This window comes from Scardinius erythrophthalmus (genome assembly GCF_964197995.2).
Source record: "Scardinius erythrophthalmus genome assembly, chromosome: 17".
NCBI lineage: Eukaryota > Metazoa > Chordata > Actinopteri > Cypriniformes > Leuciscidae > Scardinius > Scardinius erythrophthalmus.
The window spans coordinates 33,776,188-33,800,010 of record NC_138237.1 but is presented as its reverse complement, the minus strand read 5'-3'; the positions used below and the strand labels follow the sequence as shown (position 1 = coordinate 33,800,010).

At 37.8% G+C, this 23,823-nt stretch overlaps 1 protein-coding gene across 6 annotated transcripts in view; it reads right to left on the bottom strand.

Annotated features, from left to right (window-relative positions):
* Positions 1-23,823, bottom strand: part of LOC308705921 (rho GTPase-activating protein 26-like) — a 126,998-nt gene that overhangs the window by 56,279 nt on the left and 46,896 nt on the right. For all 6 annotated transcript variants that reach the window (XM_081391226.1, XM_081391228.1, XM_081391230.1 and 3 more), the window contains exons 2-9: positions 12,283-12,378; positions 8,615-8,676; positions 7,722-7,793; positions 6,544-6,645; positions 6,281-6,391; positions 5,762-5,866; positions 2,332-2,461; positions 508-608 (exon numbers count right to left, since the gene is read on the bottom strand). In XM_081391226.1, coding sequence (XP_081247352.1) covers positions 508-608; positions 2,332-2,461; positions 5,762-5,866; positions 6,281-6,391; positions 6,544-6,645; positions 7,722-7,793; positions 8,615-8,676; positions 12,283-12,378 — 779 coding nt within the window. The remainder of the gene's footprint in view (positions 1-507; positions 609-2,331; positions 2,462-5,761; positions 5,867-6,280; positions 6,392-6,543; positions 6,646-7,721; positions 7,794-8,614; positions 8,677-12,282; positions 12,379-23,823) is intronic.

The following is a 23,823-nucleotide window of genomic DNA, read 5'->3' as shown; positions in this document are numbered from 1 at the left end:
AGCAATTCAAATTCCAACTCAAGAATCCAAAGCAATTTTTTAATTCAGCAATATCAAACCATACAAACAAAGAAACAATTTGATTCTGAATTGTATTTATAATCATAATAAAACACGTTTTCTGTTTGCTTTTCTCTTGCGGTTGGCACGCTTGTGTGTTTAGTTTGGTTGTAAGTGGTCAGAATGTAATCAGGCCGCATGCAGTCCCTGGAGTGAGATTCGTGCTATTGACCCTGTGTGTGTGTGTGTGGCTGTGGAGAGTGGGACGGGCACAGAGCCAGGTGCAGACACTAGTGCCAGCTCAACCATGCGATACACAGCTTTCTGTGCAGGATAAGAGTCGTGTCAGTGCCAGCAGGGGTCCAAGCACGTGGCCTGTGCCAGAATCCACTCTCCATTCCAAAGGTTACACATGCTGCTGAGTGAAAGGGTGCGAGAGCGTTTGTATGTGTGAGAGAGTGTGTGTGTGTGTGTGTGTGAGAGAGAGAGAGAGAGAGAACAACTTACAATTTTGCCCCCAGACTTCTGATCGAACGGCATCAAGGTCATGCGTTTGGGCTCTCGGTGATAGGAGCAGTAGTACTTCACCCATGTGGACACGAAGGAACCTGATTTGGTGCAAAGCAGAGAGCCACATGAGCAAAAGACAGTTAGACCACAAGATACAGTACGGTGGATCACAAAGCTCTCCTCCCCGGAGTGTAACAAAACATCTCCACGGGGGTCAAAATGACCCGGAGACTTAGACACTACCTTTTTTTTTTCTTGTCCAGAAATCTTATTAACAGTCTATAATGATAATTTTTTTTATATTTATGTGTGTGATTTTTATTTTATTTACCTCTAAATTATTGAATTGTATTATTTTAATTGAAAATATGTTTTTTACATTATTTCACAAAAAAAGAATTCTAATGAAAACATCATAATAGATCTCGCATTCAGTCATTGTGTGTCTCTGCTGACCTCTTGTGGAAAACAAAATACATTAATCTGCATTTTGTGATAATTGCCACTCTATAGGAACTCTATGGAGATTCTAAATAGAGCAAATAAACTTGAATATTAATTCACTACAATAGACATTTCTCACTAGAAATGACATCAAAAGTGGAAAACATTGGTCAAAAACATACATTTACACATAAACTGACCACCAACTGCAACTTTCAGATGCCATCTTTCTTTTTCTAGCTCAACTGTCACAGAATGGAAAGCACAGGATTGTGGATATCTAAGGCATTGAAGGATACATCTATGCTGCCTTCAAAAAATCAATCAGATGAAGGGATATGAGGAGACAGGAAATGGAACTTTTACAAATATACTTTAGGTACACTTTATATATCTTGCATTTAAAGACCGACATTATACAGAGATCACACTATCCTTACTAATAGTGATATTAAACACATTTTAAGGCTTAATATCAAGAAATGTGCACTGTGCAATAAAGAAATACTCCTAATAATGTTTAATGATATTTATATCGCAAGTCTTAAGCAATATGTCAGTAAATATGTTAATGGATTTGTAGTATACTTAGAATGAAATAAATGTATTTTAAATATATTTGGGTAAAGGTTTTTCTCACTAGGGTTGGAATGAGTCCTCAGAAGGAAGCATCTTTAAGCTTTCGGATGCTGCTAAAATATCCAGAGCAGAGGGTCCCCAGGACCAGGAATGAAAACCACTGCTATAATAGAATATAAATTATGCTAAAATAACCCTAGTGTGTTCCACTTCGCTTTTAGACAGACACAAGCAAACTTCCCAAAGCACTTTATTACGTGACGAAGCATTACCACTCACTGCACACAGTTACATTTATATGTTTCGGAAGATTTCACTTTGAAACTGCCACGAACCAAAAAACAATGTAATATTTTTGCAAAAATGACACCACAGGCACATATTTTGGTTGCAACAAAAGCCTGGTTTGCAGCAAAACTCTGTGAATAGGGAATCATCATATAAAATAACAACAGTTGCCTATAATATAAAACAACTTACTTAAAGTCAGTGATAAATACAATATATTTTAGATACTACATATACACAAATATACAAGTAGTTTGAGAATGCAGGGAGATCAGTGATGTTCAATGACGTCATTCGCAATGCTTCATGGTAGAGCTGTTTTGCCAAAATTTCTGTGTCCATGCAAACTTCTCTGAATGTTGGGTTGCCATTTTAGTATTGTTGGTAGTGTAGTTAATAAGTAATTGGAAATGGAACACAATTATAAAGAAAACTTCTACAGAGGCCACAAGTCAGTGTGATCAGTTGTGTCTTAGAAATAAGAGAGACGCTCCACACTTTTCAACTTACGTTTCTCCTGCACAAACAGATATCCCTGCATTGTGTGCGTACTGATGCTCTTGTGTTCGTGTGGGTTTTCCTTCATCTTCTTCATCAAACATTCCACCTCTGAACGTGTACTATCAAACCGGTTCCGAGTCTGAAAGACCACAAAGACAATTTAAGAAGGTGAATGCTTCAACAGATACTGTATGGAGATTCGAGAATGCTTGTTCTTACATTAAAAATCCAAAATTCTTACATTAAACTACTCTACTGCTTAAATATAACACATATCTGACCAGGCTCATCTTGAAGTGGCCAGTTTTATCATAGTTGTCATTTATATTTGGCAAAAGGACATTGATTGCTCCCATCAGGGGTCAGGAGTCATGTTGACATCCTGTCCAGTGAACATACACTCATCCCAATGGACTTAACAGAACATGACATGATGATTCTCAGTTGCGAATTATTAAAGGGATGGTTCACCCAAAAATGAAAATTCCATCATTAATTACTCACCCTCATGGTGAACCAAGAATTTCGTTCATCTTCGGAACACAAATGAAGATCTGAGAGCTTTCTGTCCCTCAACTGACAGCTACGCAACTAACACTCTGATACTCCAAAAAGTTTTTAAGGAGATCTTTAAACTAATCCATATGAGTGCTTTAGTTCAAATTTTCTGAAGAGACTCTATCGCTTTATATGATGAACAGATTGAATTTAGGCTTATTAAAATAGAAACATTGATAAGCGAACATAAACAGAAACTCATCCAAACCTGCTTAACGCACGAGCTTGCAGAAGCTCAAACGTGCTGCGTAACACGAGAATGAACCTCATTGGTTCTTGAAGAAGCTCAAACGTGATGCGTAACACGAGAATGAACCTCATTGGTTCTTGAAGAAGCTCAAACGTGATGCGTAACACGAGAATGAACCTCATTGGTTCTTGCAGAAGCTCAAACGTGATGCGTAACACGAGAATGAACCTCATTGGTTCTTGAAGAAGCTCAAACGTGATGCGTAACACGAGAATGAACCTCATTGGTTCTTGAAGAAGCTCAAACGTGATGCGTAACACGAGAATGAACCTCATTGGTTCTTGCAGAAGCTCAAACGTGATGCGTAACACGAGAATGAACCCCATTGGTTCTTGCAGAAGCTCAAACGTGCTGCGTAACACGAGAATGAACCTCATTGGTTCTTGCAGAAGCTCAAACGTGATGCGTAACACGAGAATTAACCTCATTGGTTCTTATAGAAGCTCAAACGTGATGCGTAACACGAGAATGAACCTCATTGGTTCTTGCAGAAGCTCAAACGTGATGCGTAACGCGAGAATGAACCTCATTGGTTCTTGCAGAAGCTCAAACGTGATGCGTAACACGAGAATGAACCTCATTGGTTCTTGCAGAAGCTCAAACGTGATGCGTAACACGAGAATGAACCTCACTGGTTCTTGCAGAAGCTCAAACGTGATGCGTAACACGAGAATTAACCTCATTGGTTCTTGCAGAAGCTCAAACGTGATGCGTAACACGAGAATTAACCTCATTGGTTCTTGCAGAAGCTCAAACGTGATGCGTTACACGAGAATGAACCTCATTGGTTCTTGCAGAAGCTCAAACGTGATGTGTAACGCGAGAATGAACCTCATTGGTTCTTCCAGAAGCTCAAACGTGATGCGTAACACGAGAATGAACCTCATTGGTTCTTGCAGAAGCTCAAACGTGATGCGTAACATGAGAATGAACCTCATTGGTTCTTGCAGAAGCTCAAACGTGATGCGTAACATGAGAATGAACCTCATTGGTTCTTGCAGAAGCTCAAACGTGATGCGTAACATGAGAATGAATCTCATTGGTTCTTGCAGAAGCTCAAACGTGATGCGTAACATGAGAATGAACCTCATTGGTTCTTGCAGAAGCTCAAACGTGATGCGTAACACAAGAATGAACCTCATTGGTTCTTGCAGAAGCTCAAACGTGATGCGTAACACGAGAATGAACCTCATTGGTTCTTGCAGAAGCTCAAACGTGATGCGTAACACGAGAATTAACCTCATTGGTTCTTGCAGAAGCTCAAACGTGATGCGTAACACGAGAATGAACCCCATTGGTTCTTGCAGAAGCTCAAACGTGATGCGTAACACGAGAATTAACCTCATTGGTTCTTGCAGAAGCTCAAACGTGATGCGTAACACGAGAATGAACCTCATTGGTTCTTGCAGAAGCTCAAACGTGATGCGTAACACGAGAATTAACCTCATTGGTTCTTGCAGAAGCTCAAACGTGATGCGTTACACGAGAATGAACCTCATTGGTTCTTGCAGAAGCTCAAACGTGATGCGTAACGCGAGAATGAACCTCATTGGTTCTTGCAGAAGCTCAAACGTGATGCGTAACACGAGAATGAACCTCATTGGTTCTTGCAGAAGCTCAAACGTGATGCGTAACACGAGAATGAACCTCATTGATTCTTGCAGAAGCTCAAACGTGCCGCGTAACACGAGAATGAACCTCATTGGTTTTTGCAGAAGCTCAAACGTGATGCGTAACATGAGAATGAACCTCATTGGTTCTTGCAGAAGCTCAAACGTGATGCGTAACACGAGAATGAACCTCATTGGTTCTTGCAGAAGCTCAAACGTGCCGCGTAACACGAGAATGAACCTCATTGGTTTTTGCAGAAGCTCAAACGTGATGCGTAACATGAGAATGAATCTCATTGGTTCTTGCAGAAGCTCAAACGTGATGCGTAACACGAGAATGAACCTCATTGGTTCTTGCAGAAGCTCAAACGTGATGCGTAACACGAGAATGAACCTCATTGGTTCTTGCAGAAGCTCAAACGTGCCGCGTAACACGAGAATGAACATCATTGGTTTTTGCAGAAGCTCAAACGTGATGCGTAACATGAGAATGAACCTCATTGGTTCTTGCAGAAGCTCAAATGTGATGCGTAACACAATAATGAACCTCATTGGTTCTCACATGTCAAGCAAACATGCTTGAGCTTCCGTTTACCACAACTGATGTGTGAGCTGATCAATGTTTATATGTGAATAAAAGCCAAAATTCAATCTGTTGAAAAATGTTGAAAATTTGGACTAAAGTGCTCAATTCATATGGATTAGTTTTACGATCTCGTTACAAACTTTTTGATGCGTCAAAGTAGTAGTTGCGTAGCTGTCAATGGAGGGACAGAAATCTCTCAGATTTCATTAAAAATATCTTCATTTGTGTTCTGTATATGAATAAAAGTCTTACAGGTTTGGAACGACATGAGGGTGAGTAATTAATGATAGAATATTTATTTTTGGGTGAACTAACCCTTTAATGCACTAAGGCTATAAACTGAACTAATTCTGCTTTTTTTTTTTAACGTGTAATATCAAGATCTGAACGTTATGAACTTTTTGATGCGTCAAAGTTTGCAAGAAATGGACTCACATTTTGAATGCTGATAGTGAGGTCTGTCTTGAAATGGTTGAAGTCTTTGGCCAGTTCGTACCCATGATGATAATATGTAAATAGACCCTGTAGAAAAGCCAGCAACTACACACAACAACAAAGAGGAAAGCAGCTGTCGTGAAGAGGAAACACAATACCATTTAAAGATGTATAACTGCAATTATATTTAGCAAATTTAATTTCAGTCAAAATTATAAGAGCTTTACTAAGAAAAAAGTACCATCCCAGCAAACATTGGTCCGACGGCAACGTCGAGTCCCTGGCCAAAAAGAGTGGCGGTAGGACGGCATAAATCGGTAAAAACATGTAACACAGAACAGCTAATGTCAAAGACGTCCGTTCAACTTTCATTTTGGAACTATTTTTCAACCGTGACGGGACGTGTTGGAGGGACGTCTTTTCATTAAACGTCCAAATGTTTGCTGGGATGGGATACCATGTTTTTGGCAGTGATATTGCATTTTTGAAGAACCACTGCAATAAAATGAGAAGTTTTACCGGCTCCACAAAATCAAACATTTTTCTTTCCTGAACTTCCTGCACTTTGAAGACATATTCCAGCGAGACCTCATAGAAGTGCTGCCTCACGTGGTCCACCTGGTTATCCGCCTGTGGGGAAATGTGTTTAGAAAATCAGACAGAATACACAACTGAACAAATCCACATGAAATCAAATCGGGGGTTTGGAGCTTTTAGTCCCTTAAGAGCATGCAAAAAGGTCATTTCAGTATACATAGATTGGCATTGAGAGCAGTACATACTTCATGAAGGTGTGCTTCCTTCTTCTTGGCAGACAGGCTGAGATGTTTCTCCAACACTGTACAATACTTCTCTGTCTCTTTATCATATTTCTTTTTGGCCTCCTATGGGATAAAAATGCAAACTCTTGAGTCAACTCAAACAGACAACAGCTATAAAGTTAGACTATATGAGGAGACTTGCATGTATGTGTACATTGTAAATTGAATATATTTTACATTTTGAAAGCAGTTAAGTTGTTTCTGTTTTAAGTGCGTAATTTGTAACGAATGTGAACTTGTAGAGTGCTTCAAATATTTCAAGTAAAGTTTTATACAAAATTGTTGAAATAAAAGACCACTAAAGAGTGCTTAAAGAGAGTAATTTCATGACTAAATCTTTTGAAAAAAGTGCACTCTCTAATAGTATAAAATTAAAAGGTTTACTTAAAATACATTTTAAATCATTATGTTTTAATACTCATGCTTTTGTCACTGGTGAGCGTGTAGTAAATGCACAAGAGAGTGACACACGAACAATGAAATAGTCTTTAATAAACACAAAGAGCGTAAAACACTGCATAAACCATTAAAGCAAAACACAAAACAGAGAGAAATGAAGGGAACTTCAACTTAAATACACAGAAACAGGTGTGTAACTAATCAGAAACCATGACAACTAATGAACTAGATTAGAAACACAGGCAAAACAGTGACAAAAATAACCATAGCTGCGTCCCAATTTGCCTAATTATACTATGCACTAAATGTATTCCATTTGTATTCTGATAAATGTACTTTCAACACAGTTTGGCATTACATTTTAATGTTTTTTATTTATTTATTTTTTGTTAAGAGAAATGCACAACCTGTTATATGTGTCAAATGATGTTAATTAATCATCATGAACACTATAATAAGTGCTTACACAACATAACCAACAGATGGCAGTGCTGTTTAAAACGTTAAGGCAGTTTCTTAGAAACACTTTGAGCTGTATTTGCTCGGCCCACATGGAATCTCCACGTGTTGACTCTGTAACATCAGTGATCAAACAGTAGTACTTGAAGTATTTGAAGAGGGTACTTCTTCAATGGCATTGATAACTAAACTGTTACGTGATGGCGGGAGTTCAGAAACACAATAAGCCTATGACCACCATTACAGCATAAAGTGGTTTGAACAGAAACTTCTACTCTCACCTTTGCAACTGCAATCTGCTCCTTCCTGAAGCGCTCCAGTGGCAAGATCAACACATCATTGGCATTTTCAATCTGAAGAGACACAAGTCACATTATGTACATCCAAAATTGACATTTACACACCATCATGACATCATCACGTGATATGCCTGAAAATGCACACTCAATCATTTTTATCAGTGAAAGCACAGTTATTATATGGCCATATAGTTTGTTTTAGTAATTCATTTTAATCAATTGCTTGTTTGTTTTTTTAATAACGAAAAAATAATAATTTACGCTCAATTTAAGGCCACATGAAATGTGCCATTTGGGATCCAGCCAAAGAAGTCTCTTTTACACCAAAAGTGGGATGAATAAGCCTGGGTGAAGCCATCCTAGGTGTATATGACATTCGTCTTTCAGACGAATACAATCAGAGTTATATTAAAAAATGTCCTGGCTCTTCCAAGCTTTATAATGCCAGTGAATGGCTGTATGTCTTTGGAAGTCCATCAAAACACATCCATCCATGATAAAAGTGCTCCTCATGGCTCTGGGGGGTTAATAAAGGTCTTCTGAAGTGAAGCGATGTGTTCGTGTAAGAAAAATATCCATATTTAAAACTTTATCAACTAAAATAACTAGCTTCCGGTTCCGGCAGACTACCGTACACATCGATTTACGGCGAAAGACTAACCCTTGACCTGACGCACAACATAATGACGGATGAGGCGCAAGAGGCGTCACAAGCAATATATATGTATAATCATACTGTCCAACGTTCTTTATGGAACGGAACGGGTTTGGAACGACATGGGGGTAATTTTCATTTTTGAATGAACTATTCCTTTAAAATATTAGTGATAAGCATAATGATAATGAAGCTGATGATGATGAAGAAACCAGCTCACCATTCGTGTCCTCTCATCTTCCAGGTTCTGTAAGACTCCAGCAAACTCCTGTAGTGATTTAGCTTTGAAAGAAAAAATATGAGACTGGTGACCACACACACACAGCATCTAATAGCCATATTATGCTAATTTGCATCTACAAGCACTGAAGTCAGACATTTGTCATTTTATAATTCACCACAGAACCTAGGACATCAGGTTTGTGTTCAACAAGCGTGTCTTGTGTCTGTGTGACAACCATGAGAAGGTGACAACACAGATCTACCATGTGTTTAGTGCTCTTACAAAATAAAGACTGTGTTTAACACTAGAAAAACTAAGAAAAAAAAAATATTTTTTCCCTGAAATTAACCAAATGTTTGTATCTGTGCCGATGGTCAAAAATAAAAAATAAAATAATAATAATAATAATAAATACAGCTAGATTCTGTTATTTTTCTGAAGAAAATGTAAGGTACTTGCCCATGCAAAACATAATGCTAAATTCCTATTACAGAAATATATAGCCTATACTTTAAAATAAGTTAAATTGTGAACTGAATGTAATGTTTTCAGAAACTTGCAAAATGCTTGTCATTTGCATTTAAATGAAAATGTATCATTTACATTTATATTAAATGCAATTAGTAGCTTGAGAGTGCTTTTTTACCCACTTAAGAAGGATTTAAGTACTTCTTTTAAAGTGTACAGCCGAATGTACAGACATTTATGGTCAAATAAAATATACTTAATGTCATGCATCTAAATATATTGTAATTATACATTTATAATGATGACATAGCAATTTAGCACATGTAAAATCTATTAAACTATAAATGTAATATCAAATAACACACTACAGTTAAAATCCTACTCAGCTACTTTGCATGTGCTTCAGTATGTTAGTCAAGACCATAGATATATACACTAGATGTCGCCTTGGGGTTCTAAACATGCGTCAAAACCGCCGCCATCTTTGAACAGGGGTCTTGTCATAGGAAGTAGCTAGGTAACGCTGCTATCTCCGCCTGTACTTCGAATTCATGGATGATACCGGACTTTTGTGCTGCGTATGGATGTTCACACATATTATTTGAAATAACCCTTATGTTTAAAATGTACAATATGCAGGAGTTGATCCTCAATACCCACTTTTGGCTGCATGTGCTGTGTTGTTCCTAACTTTTGATTTTTTACCGATTGTACTCAAACCTTTTAATGAAAAAAAAAAAAAAAAAAAAAAACGTGTGACGCTTGTAACCTGTAAGTACAGTCCTAATAGTATGCTGGTCCTCTCCCTGTCAATCTTCAAACAGTACATCCATGATTATTATACATAGAATTCCGCAAATCTTATGTATGTGTGCGTTTTGCACAAGGACAGTGGGCTCAAAGGCTTGTTTCTTTTCCTTGCAAACTGGGGAGGTGTGGAAGGACACTGGAATTTGTGAAAATGTCAACTGTTTAAAGCCTTTCTTTAAAGTGAATTTCGTTTTGTATAAATTGTATCTTAATTTTAATCAATTTTATTCATCAACAAATTGCCTGTTAATATAATCATGGAGGCGTCCGCGCGGTCACTTAGGCTACTTATTGCTGGAGCGCATCTCATCCTAACTCAGTGTATGCCTCACACAGACATGAGAAATACATCAAATACACAAAGCTTGAATAAGTCTTTAAACGAAATAATTTAAAACGAAAGAAAAAAGCTAGGCTACTCTCTGATTATGTAATCCATTATGTGCATTTCTCTCTATAGGCGCGTTCACTACGGAGATGGCGATCGTCAACTTCATCTCTGCAGCCGAGTCGACACTGTCAGAAGTTTATTAATAAAAATCAATGCACGCGTCACCGGATTTACAAATGCACTTCTTGCTTGTTGCACGCACACATATTATGTCGAAATAACGAGATATTATGTTGAAATAACATTATTCTTAATAAAACATCTTTTAGAATATTTGATTGAATGCTGAATGTTGCGCTTGTTCAATTTAATAAAATAAAAAAATTATTGTGATCATTAAAATAATTGAATATTTAGTGGCCAAGTTTTGCTCATTTATATATGTATTATATAGCAATAGTTTATTCTAAGTTTACTCAAGTGAAAGAATGTGACTAATAAACTTAGGCCTACTAGCACTATGCATTATATTTTGAAAAAGAAGTAATTATCTTAATATCAAAACCTTAAATTTCCTCTGGACTCAATGATTAATACATGTCTGACCGTTGGAACGAACCATAAAAACTAGAAAATCGCATTCATGACGATTTATGGTGATTTTATTTCCGTTAGACCTTTGCCTACATTGACGCTGATGCATTAAAGAGGAGGGGCTCCCCTGTTCCAAGATGGCGGCTCTATTGACGCATTCGTTCCAATGAACTGCCGTAGCCCAGGCGACATCTAGTGTATATATCTATGAGTCAAGACATCAACATAAGTGTACGGACATGACGATTTAAAATGTACTTTAAAGTCAAACTTCTAAAATGAAAAAGATTCAAAGTACACTATGTGCACATTCGATACAATAAAGTGCACTTCTTTTTCGTAAGTTGTGGACTGTTGCCAGGGCGTTACTAAGGTTTTAGGGTGATATTTGCATGCTGCTATGCTAAGCCAAAAAAAAAAAAAAAAACACTAAATTATATTTTGGTCCCTAGATACTGATTAGGTCCTTACTTCAGTGCAAGTCTGGTTGATTTTTCTTTTCTTTCTTTTTTTGCCTGTTTTATTGTCCACCAGGCAAAAACATCAAATTGTTATAAAACTAGTAAAACATCTCCATATAGAACTGATGCATTATATGACATTCATGTCTGCAGCAAACATGTATGTCTAACTATGGGCAGAAGTAATATCGCTGCTTGCCTTTCATTGCTTGGCTCTAGTATATCAAAACTAAAGCCTGCTAACTCATCAAATCTCTCAAGATACTCAACCTCAGACATGCACTGGATGCATTTACTAAGAAAACTCCAGAGTCCAGATATAATAAAGTGGGCTCTGCTGTGGCCTATGGTTTTAATGCTCAAATTCATAAAGAACAATGTCAACAGAAAGTAAGAGACTGCAGGACTGCAAGGCTGCAATTGAAGATGAGATCAGAAGAAAGGCAAGTCCATACTTGTTCCTTCTTCAGATTCAGCCAAGCAGGATTTCAGCAAGTTTCCATGTAAGGTGCCAGGACTTACAGAAAGCCACAAAAATTCCCACAGGTTCCAACACTTAAGTCTTTGATGCCACACCGTCAAGTGAAATTATGGCAAATACATAAAAGTTGAGCTTGGTTTAATCGTGGCTGAATGAAATGGTCATGTGGATGGCACTCAGTAAAATCTGTCTATTTGAGTTAAAAGCTTGTAATGAATATATTGTGTAAGAACTGGAGTGGAATCAGATGGCCATGGATCAATTTGTGCTCAACCGATTCTCTTTAGAGAAACAATGATGAAGCTGGTGCTTTTAAGGCTGAGTTCATAGATCACATATGCTTTCTACAAATGTTCTATGAATGATAGCATACAGTACATTGAAACAAGTTTTGGGTGTATGTTAAACTGAAGTATAATGCTGATGATACTTTGGTTTCATGCTGAAGTTGTTGTTTTTTTTTCTTCATTACACTGACCTAAACAACAAACATTCAGAAGAAGCAATGTTGTGGTCTTACCAATGCATATCTCATCATCTGTTTCTGCATCACCAATGCACTGGAATTTAAACTCGTTCAGCGACTCTGCAAACTTTCTCTTTGCTGTGGACAAGTCTGCAAAAGATGTGATAAAGAGATGTGTTAAAAGAATACGAGACGAGAATAACTCAAGGTGACAAAACCACAAATTGTCAGTCTGAAACAGAGAAACATGTACTTGACTTTGGAAACTTTGTGCTGTCTGGGTCTTTCAAGACATAAGACTGACAAAGTGAGTGAGAGTTCTGTGAGGGAATAAGAAAAAGAGACTTGTCCAAGAAAGAAAGCTAAGAAGAGACAGAATGAGCCCAAAAGACCCTAAAAATAAATACTGTTTGTCCTGGAATGAGAATTTGGCTGCTGAGATCAGCTTATAAATCGAAGACAGGCCCTTGGTTTTAGATTGTCATAACTATGGAAAAATTCTTCTTCAAAATAGCAAACAAAAGAAAAAGCTAGAAGCTAGAAGCTAGATGTCAACCTCTGTAACACTTTTTAGTTATCATTTGAGGTAAATCTACTTAAACAATAATTGATTATATTTGGTTATCTTTTGGAAAGTGCAAACCAGTTATATAGAATCAGTTATCTACAGTATAGAAATCTATAGATGTTCCAAATGAATGATTAATCATTAAATGATAGACAAATGTATTAAACTGCTGTTTACAGTTTGACTAGTCTTACAAGTTCATCACCTACAAAATCTTTTTTTTTTCTTTAAAAGCATTCATAACTTTTTAAAATCAGTTACATGAAAACATAGATTGGCCTTATCTGATACCGAAAAGTAAGACTGGTTTCGCCTTGACTAACTGTTAGTGAGTCATACTAGATAAGACACTGTTTTAACATGATGGATGGATAGCATTAACATAATGGAAGACAGTTGCTGTTAATGAAAAGTTAATATAGATTAAAAATATTATATGAAGTGGAAAGGATACTTTGTAATTTTGTGTATCATACTAACAATTGAAAATATGCTGAAATGTTTGACAAAATAAAAGTACATTTTAATTACTATTATCAGATTAATACTAAAAGTTTTGAAAATGTACAACTTGCTTGTGGTTCCAAGCCAATAAAATTAATAAATACATTAACTTGTAAAATTCATAGACTCCACTAAAGGATTTGGCTTGGCAGCTCTTTTCAAAAGAATGGATCACTCACAGCGATATGAGCCAAACATTCTGTATATGACTCAAAGTGTCAAAATCAAAAGCACATTTTGGGCAAACCTAATTCCCTGTGTGTAAACTCTCTCAAATACAGATGACATAAGTAATAATGATCAACTCAGTTGGAAGTTTGCCAGCATACAAATTCTTTAGGACATACATTTCCATCTTGTGAAACAAATTGACCCAGTTTTTCACGGAAAGAAATACGACTCTGGCTTACTAGGCTACAAGTTTACAAGACGTTTTAAAATGCATGAACAAAACTGTAAAATTGTTAAATCTGCATGAATCTCTAATAACAAAATTCACACCAATTACCAGTGAAGTTATGACATCTCATGGGTATATTCAAAAGCATAGTCGTTTTTGCTTTGGCATCAATAATAATTCAATTTTACAAGTATTGGGATCGACTGCTGATATTTAGGTAAAGTGACAACGCTACTTTCCAACATTCTTCCACTTGGTATCTACGAACAGTTATTTTAGCACTCGGGTAGCAACCGGCGCTAAAAATAATCAGCTTCAATTGACATCCACAAGCTTTTTCCTCCACATGTCCTCCAAGAACACAGAATTCCCCACAATTTGTCTCCTCCAGCGTGCCCTGCCTTCCTGCCCTCTGCCCAGCGACACAATGGTGCCGTCCAAGCGCCCGGAAGGAATGCACACGTACAGTTGTGTATGTACGCACAAACACTCGCAAATACAAGCCAACAAGACAGGAAATCAAATAAAAAGATGCAGCATTTTTTGTTTCCAAAGGCTCCAGTGGAATGCTGCTGACGCCGAAGTCTCAGTGCACCCGGAAACTTTAGTAACATGCTGCTTGCTTGCACTGCAAATTTCCTCTATGTTTTAGAGGCATTTTTAATCTAAACTAACCATGCCATGTCATAAAAAGGTCCATTTCATTTTCACAAGAGACTCCTTAGTCCTCTTAATGAAACCTTTTTCAGTTTTTTCCTACAGTACATATTTTCATGTTCACCACATGGCTTCTTTTGGTCACACCACATAAAAGTTTTTCAAATATTTTAAAGAGATAGTTCACCCAAAAATTAAAATTCGGTCATCATTTACTCGCCCTCCAGTCGTTCCAAACCTGTATTAATTGATTTTCTTCTGCTGAACAAAAAAGATGATATTTTGAAGAAAAACCAAACAATTGATGGACCCCATTGACTTCCAAAGTTTGGAGGGGGGAAAAAAGTACTATGGAAGTCAATGTTCAACTGTTTGGTTACCGACATTCTTCAAAATATCTTCTTTTGTGTTTAGCAGAAGAAAATAAATGTATACAGGTTTGGAACAACTTGAGGGTGAGTAAATTAAAAAAAATTCTAAGAAATAATAATAATAATAGTTTACTCCAAACAATGCTTTTCATTTCCTGAATTATTTTCTTTTAATGTGGCTTTTTTACTGAAATATCAGCACACTTGTGCAACCCAGCCATTTCTGACTTTACACTCCCCTAAACTATTAAACTAAAATATAATTCAGAAATGTTCATCACAGCAGAGCTGTATTCAAGTTCAAAGTACATATGAATAGCATTTTATCTTATAATGTATTCAAAATACATTCAAATACATGGTTTTTAATTGCTTAAAAATACTTAAACAAAAGCAATAACAGGCATGTGAATGTGGTTGCCACCCCCAAAACCTGAAGTGTGAACATGTCCACAGTGACAGTGAAGTGAGAAAATGGAAACACTTAAAATGTTGTAATCTGGCCTTGTTTCGAAAGTTTCCTGCACTGGGATGAGACAGATCGCTGGTGGTGTGGAACGGATACCAGCTGCTGTCTGCAGGGAGCTCCCATTTATGTGAGGGAGGATCGGCCCTCCCAAATCCTTCATCAACTATTTCGGATGTTCCTGAACACGGCATTTTTTTAATCTCTCAAATGAGATAAATGAATCATACAAAGACTTACAGATGAGCTCAAGGTTTCTAACTAAAACCAACAACAGTACAAAACTAAAACAGTACAAAAGTACCTACATTTTTAAGCAGCATGATGAATGACTGCATTTTTCAACAAAAGTAAGAACTTTTTATGGAAAAATCCTACATTTTGCTACATGCCACAGATGTAATGCATTTATCTGAGAAAACTGAAACTACTCGCTTTCCTAGAATCTCTCTCCCGTAGTGTCTGGATGTGCAAATGTTTGTTTTGCCCACGATTAATTAGCTTCAGTGTAGTCTCAGGGTACGTTTACACGACAACGATATGGTTAAAACTGAGAATTTTTCTCGTACAGACGACACCATTGTCAAAACGATCCCCATTCACACAGATCCGCGAAAACGACTAAAAAACGCTGTATTCTGCTGCCAGACCTTAAAGGGTTAGTTCACCCAAAAATGAAAATTCTGTCAGTAATTACTCACCCTCATGTTGTTCCAACCGCGTAAGACCTTCGTTCATCTTCGGAACACAAATTAAGATATTTTTGATTAAATCAAAAATAGCCAATAGTGAGCCTACGTGGTGACGTGTAACACGGACGCGCTGCGCAAAAACACTACGCAAACCAACTAGAGGTCCAGAGAGAAGGAAATGAATAGTGGAATAAAGTCGTTATTTTTGTTTGTTTTTGCGCACAAAAAGTATTCTCGTCGCTTGATATACATAAGATTGAGCCACTGGAGTCACTTGGACTATATTAACGATCTCTTTAATAACTTTTCTGGACCAGCAAGTTTCGGACACAATAGCAGCCTATGGAGGATTCAGATATGGCTCAGATTTCATCAAAAATATCTTAATTTGTGTTCCGAAGATGAACGAAGGTCTTACGCGGTTGGAACAACATGAGGGTGAGTAATTACTGACAGAATTTTCATTTTTGGGTGAACTAACCCTTTAACCCTTGTGCATTGTTAGAATTTACATCCTTTCGTTATGTTTGTGGCTGAAAACAGCCACTACTTTAAACTGCTGTAAAAATGTATCAGATAAATATTTTTTTCAATTTTTTTTGCATTAATCTATTAATCAACCTCAGTCCTGCTCAAAAATATTAAATGTTTAAAAAAATTTCAGGATTTTAACTCTTTAATTGCCAAATTCGTAAATGATGTCACTGATTTGGGAGGAAAAAAAACACAAAATTACTCATTTTCAATATAAAATGTGATTGTGGACTGGATTTTTTTTTACCTTTTATCACAGTCTTGGACATGTCAAAGATTAGAAACAACATTGGTTTTGATGCATTGTTAGTTTTTGTGCAGCATCAGATTTTAACTTTTTCTCCCTCATTTACTGTTCGTGGCTGTTTTTGCCCCATTGACTTCCATTATAACCACATTTTTTTATTGCAAAGCCATGACACCATATAATCATGCATTTTTGATTGTTGGTGGTTTTCCCTGTTGGGAAGAGGTAAAATTTGTAATTTTTACTGTTGATAACCGGGTGGTACCATTAACCCTTTAGATAGGCCTGTGCCAAAAAAAGCTTAGTTTCTGGCTTTTACATGGAGTTATATGGAGTATAACAGCATAATAAAGTGTGTGTGTGTGTGTGTGTGTGTGTGTGTGTGTGTGTGTGTGTGTGTGTGTGTGTGTGTGTGTGTGTGTGTGTGTGTGTGTGTGTGTGTGTGTGTGAACTCACCTCTATGCGTCTGAGAAAATCAAAATATGCACCTCAGCTCTCAGAACTGCATGGAGTAAACAAAAACAAAGTAAGTGTATTTATGCACCTGCTGCCTTTTGATGGTGAGAAATGCAGACTAAACAAAAACAAAGCAAGTGGATTTAAACGCGTGCATGCAAGCCTGCTGGTCATTTGATGGTGAGAAGAGCAGCAAGCAACATGAGAAAGGGCTTGACTTGTAGTGAAGTTTTAGAGATGATTATGCAGCCTGACCCCTCCAGCGAGCTGCAGGATGTATCGTCTTCTCCCTCTGACACCACAGACTCAGGAGAGTCAGATCCTGATTTGGATGTGGCACCCTCATCATCCACTCTAGCTTCCACTGAAGGCGAGGAGGATTCGGAGGATCCTGGATCTGGGTGGATTGGGAGAAACGGCGAAGTGTTGTTTTCCACCAACGCGGAGACAACTCTCTTTCTTCAGCCTGCCAGTGGCGTGACTCCAGGGCCGACACGCTATGCCATCACAAGGCATAGTCATACATGTTTGTATGACTGTACAAACATGTATGTGTTGACGCAAGTCATGCTGACAATGAGGTCAATCATCTCCTCCGTAAAAAACAGATTGAACACGGAATCCATGTTCTGGACCCTTGCGAAGGCATAGCGCGTCGGCCCTGGAGTCACGCCTCTGGCAGGCTGAAGAAAGGGAGTTGTCTCCGCGTTGGTGGAAAACCACACTTCGCCGTTTCTCCCAATCCACCCAGATCCAGGATCCTCCGAATCCTCCTCGCCTTCAGTGGAAGCTAGAGAGGATGATGAGGGTGCCACATCCAAATCAGGATCTGACTCTCCTGAGTCTGTGGTGTCAGAGGGAGAAGACGAAACATCCTGCAGCTCGCTGGAGGGGTCAGGCTGCATAATCATCTCTAAAACTTCACTACAAGTCAAGCCCTTTCTCATGTTGCTTGCTGCTCTTCTCACCATCAAATGACCAGCAGGCTTGCATGCACGCGTTTAAATCCACTTGCTTTGTTTTTGTTTAGTCTGCATTTCTCACCATCAAAAGGCAGCAGGTGCATAAATACACTTTGTTTTTGTTTACTCCATGCAGTTCTGAGAGCTGAGGTGCATATTTTGATTTTCTCAGACGCATCAAGGTGAGTTCACACACACACACACACACACACACACACACACACACACACACACACACACACACACACACACACACACACACACACACACACACTTTATTATGCTGTTATACTCCATATAACTCCATGTAAAAGCCAGAAACTAAGCTTTTTTTGGCACAGGCCTATCTAAAGGGTTAATGGTGCCACCCGGTTATCAACAGTAAAAATTACAAATTTTACCTCTTCCCAACAGGGAAAACCACCAACAATCAAAAATGCATGATTATATGGTGTCATGGCTTTGCAATCAAAAAATGTGGTTATAATGGAAGTCAATGGGGCAAAAACAGCCACGAACAGTAAATGAGGGAGAAAAAGTTAAAATCTGATGCTGCACAAAAACTAACAATGCATCAAAACCAATGTTGTTTCTAATCTTTGACATGTCCAAGACTGTGATAAAAGGTAAAAAAAAATCCAGTCCACAATCACATTTTATATTGAAAATGAGTCATTTTGTGTGTGTTTTTTCCCCAAATCAGTGACATCATTTACAAATTTGGCAATTAAAGAGTTAAAATCCTGATTTTTTTTTTAAACATTTAGTATTTTTGAGCAGGACTGAGGTTGATTAATAGATTTATGCAAAAAAAATTGAAAAAAATATTTATCTGATAAATTTTTACAGCAGTTTAAAGTAGTGGCTGTTTTCAGCCACAAACATAACGAAAGGGTAGTAAATTTGCCCACAGTGAACTGTTGAGTTTTTGAAAAATTTCAAAGCATTTTCCCAAAATATGTGTCAAAATAAGATTTGTCACCAAAAATCATCCCATTTGCTGAAACACAGAAAAAGTTATGGCCAAATTTAGACTCAAAAATACCCCATAGTGGATGAAAACATCCCCAACAGCACATAAGGGTTAACTCTTAATACACATGTGCATCACTTCATCGTCTTCTGAGGCTCGCGTTTTTGTTGTTTACACGGAGACCGGTTTCAAAAACTCGCACTTTGAAACCCGTTTTCAAAAGTTTGCGTTTTCTGGCACCCAAAACGGCTTTGCCGTGTAAATGAACGGCCAAAACGCATAAAAAGATTTGTGTTTTTAGTTGAAAACGGTGTCGTACAAACAGCCCCTAAGACGTGATGCCCACGGACAGTTGGCTGAACGTCTGATGCATAAGGAATGCAAAATGGGAAACACTTTTGAAGTCGTCATCTGATTGGTTGAATTCTACAGGATTTTTGGGAAGTCGTGTGTGTCAACTGTGACAATGAGCGCTTATCAGGATCAACTAAATGCTGGATTTTCACAAGTATGGGAAGTTTGAGGCACCATTGTTGCAGTAATCTTAGTAGATTCAAGTCGGTCTGTTATCGTAGGGACATCAAATGTACATTTTCACACCCCTAAACATGATGCAGAACAAAACAAACTGCCAGACTAACGGCAGAAGGTCTGGCTACGCTAGACTAGATTCAGTGTAGTTAGCTTTCTGCTAGTAGTGCAGCTACTGTAGCTCCTTTATCAAATGGGTAGCTTGTGGTTTAAATACATGAAATGATGAGTATCTTGAAGCTTAGTGAATTGCAGTTTCTTCCCAACATACAATATTTCTCATGCTACCCAAAATTTCTGCAATGCAACTGTCTGCATCGTAATCTGGAAGTGTTTTGGAATGCTAACAGAAAGATGTCATGAACAGAGCCATTGGTTGAGGTCCAGGAGCACATAACTCAGCCTCAGCCAAGTGAAGGAGTGTCATTTGTTTCTCAAGACCATTACGGAAGACACTTAGCAGTCACTTTGTACAACCCACTTGCTCTGTTAAACATGTATATGTGTGTTATGTATACAGAAACTAGATGCTAACCTAAAAATCACAAACTTTCTGAGGGAGATCTGTCTACATGTTGTAACACTACACAATGTGTTATTGTTTTTGGTTTAAAAAGACTACTTATTACGGAGAAAGTGAGAAATTAATGCAATGTTTTCGAAAACGAACTGCATGTTATTTACAATTAAATAAAAATGTATTATTGTATAAAATTATATGCAAATATATCAATGCAGTTAGTTTAACTTAAGAGTGTTTTTATTAAGTTTTATAAGTTAGTAGGACCTTTATATGTACAGCAATTTCATAAATACTTCTTTTGTCTATGTCTATGATAAACTAAAACATAATTTGCTTACATAATTTCTACTGAAATTTGTACGTCATGTATTTAAATATATTTGTATTTGTAATGATGAACTTGCAAATCAATTTCATTTCAATAATACTATATTATCTGACTGCAAGTACAGATTTATTAAATATGCTTTTTAAGATTTGAAGTACATTACACGTGCACATTTCAAAACAATTAAGCACATTCTTTTCCCCAAGCGTTCTCATTTGAATTGAGAGCTACAGTGGAAATTATCAATGAATAATGTAAATGTTGTAAGCTATTGTATGAATACAGAAGACTTAAAAAAAGACTTAACTTGGCAGCCAAGTTAAATACATCTTTTCATAAATAAACATTAACCAATTCTGTGGGCAATTTTGTTTCCACCTATTTGCATTCTTTCTGATACTCAAAGAGGAAAGAAAAGTCAGATCTAGAGCAGTATATCTGATGAAAGCCTTTGTAATGGAGGCCAGTGAAGACCTGGAAGACACATCTCTCCAGATGGTCCAAACGGCAGAGCTTCCATTACACACAGCACTTTACCAGCAGGGAGCTGTACTGGGCCACACAGTGAGAGCTAGTCAGAAGCCAAAGTCTACTCAGCAAAACACAGCCACATCACCGTTGGACACATACACACATACATTATAATGTCCAGTGAGATATTTTACTTGGAACACTCAAATCAATTAAGATATAATTTGAAGAAGATGCAGATATGTATTCAAGTTCATTCATTCATAACAAAACAAACACATTCTGACAAATGGACCATAACAGGGTTGTTACAGACCAAACATGTTGCATGGGAATTTGCATAAACAAAAGAGAAATAAACATGAAGACATACTTAAAATGATGCCATTGCGATAGATCACACTGTTAAGGATCAATGTCAAATCTACAAACATACAAAAAACGACTGCACAGCAATTGTTGCAACAACAATTGTTTAGTAACTTTGCAATTTAACTGATACTCTTAAGGTGAATGTCAACTGGAAACATCTGGGCCATCTTTACATGTGATGTCATTATTTTACATAAGGCTATTGAGAATTAAGGGGATTTTTCTTTTGATTTTGGGATGAAATATTGATGTTTCTTGACAGCTTTCACCACTCAGTGTGCACATAACAAAGTTTATACAGTTGTATATTTTGTATTTTTTATGGTTTTAGCACACAAAAGGAGATATCTTTTTGAAACAAGGACAATTATGCATTTTTAAAATCAACACCTTTGTCGACAACACAGTAAACAAACATGAAGGAGACAGATGAGCAGTTGCTCAAAGAACGAAGGCCTGCAGTTTCACTCTACATCCTCGAATTGACCTCTGTGGAATTGACGCTTGTTGTTTTTGGGTCAATTTCAGAGCACTGCAATTTCTGCTCATTTAGTTTAGTCAGCAAGATAAGATGAAAGCTTCAGCCATGTGGGATTTGTGTGGCCGCTGTGCTGACTGACGCTTGCAGCAGAAGTACAGTTACAGCAGTGTTAGCAACTCAATGAGCATGAAATGACTTGTTAACCTTCCAGAAACGGACGCTGGAATTCATTTCCTCCATTTGCAGCCCTCAAGGCAAAAAAAAAAAAAAAAAACGGAAAAATGTCAGTGAAATTCTCAGAAAATGTAAATACCAATGAATTAAATCTTGTGTTTTCTCTGCTGTAGTAACATTCATACAGGAAGTGGATTTTGATGGAGTACCGATGGACCATGAAAGTGGATTTCCGACACTGATGCACACGTCCTTCAGAGAGGAGGACAGTGGTATGCCACAGGAAAAGGAAATGAATAATAGGGTAGGAAGTGAGTTACAACCGGATACTTAATCCCTGCAATGTCAGCAAATACACATGAATCACTGCAACAAACTCACTAAAGGGCCTGTCCCACAAGTAGACTCAAACCAACACTATTTTGGTAAGAGATGTCAACAACTGCTAAACTTATTTTGTTGGTCTGTCTGCCTCCAACATTACTCTACATTGCATAGTTGTTTCTTCAGGGTTTGCTATAATATATATGTTTGTTTTTTTAGCATGCGAAGTGCAAAATATGGCTATTTTGTAGCTCACCTGGTAGTGCAGTTATTCCTAAACGAGGAATAACAAAACTTTAAGAAAATACCTTTGTACCCCTTTTCTGATTTACTCACTGATCAAGTGAGCTGTGAACACATGAGACAAAAGAATGAGTAATATTTTTTCATAACTCATAATCATCCATAAGTAATATTATGTTACAGAGAAGTAGAATTACACTAGAAATGTAGAAATCTCAAAAGTAGTATCAGTCCGTGCAGAAAGTGAGACAAAGACTATAGACTAACACAAGTCTCGTCTCTCGTATTGTTTTGAATGGGGAAAAGTGCAACGCTCAATAGGGCGGAATAAGTCCCGCCTTCTAAATAAGAGCCAATCGCGATTGGTTAAGTCATCGCATCACTGCAGCTGCCGCTAGAAGCTCCGGTTCCTATAGAAACTGTCAGACACTGCGCATGAGCTTGATCCAACCTGAAAAATGTTGTTTTCTGTCATGATTCGAGTGTTTAGAAACAACATTTATGAGACAGATGTTGACAGATTTCATTGGTGCTTTCAAATATGAAATTTAATCATAAGCTTGGCGAACAGTTTTGGAGAATTTGACGGTTCCCCATTTAAAAGAGATAGGAGCTGCACTTGCATGCCCGAGAGGCATTCCAAAGATGGCCGCCGAGTGAAATGACTTGTCTTAAAGGGACTTTGAGTGAGGTCAGTGCTAAAATGGAAAATTGCTCATTGGAAAAAATTGCCTGTAACAACATTTAAAATGTCTTAATTTTCATTCCAGACATTATGAACCTACTTTTGCATAATTCCTTTGTCCACCATACACTGAATGGCTGGTGCAACATTAATAATGTGTGGTATTAAAATGAAACGTCTCGGTCACATATGGTAACCCTCGTTCCCTGATGGAGGGAACGGAGACACCACGCATAGACCGACAAATAGGAATCTCGCTAAAGAGGCCAATCTACTTCGAGTGTAACTAAACCAAGCCAATGCACATTGGCATGCGATAATTGCATCAGCTGCGCTGCATTATGGCACGCACATATAATGAGCAGCAGGTGCATCGTATCTTCAGGTTTTCGCTGAGGAGCCGAGCCGGTGACCTGGCTGCACCAGCGGGGCGCAGCAGATGTGGCGACAGGACGTGGCGTCTCCGTTCCCTCATTCAGGGAACGAGGGTTACCATATGTAACCGAGACGTTCCTCTTCAGTCGGTCAGTCGACACCACGTCGAGACCGACGAATAGGAATCCCTACCAAAGGGCCACAGCTGCTGACCCCATCCAGCACCCTGTGCAAGCCTCTTGCCCCTTCTTGCCTGGA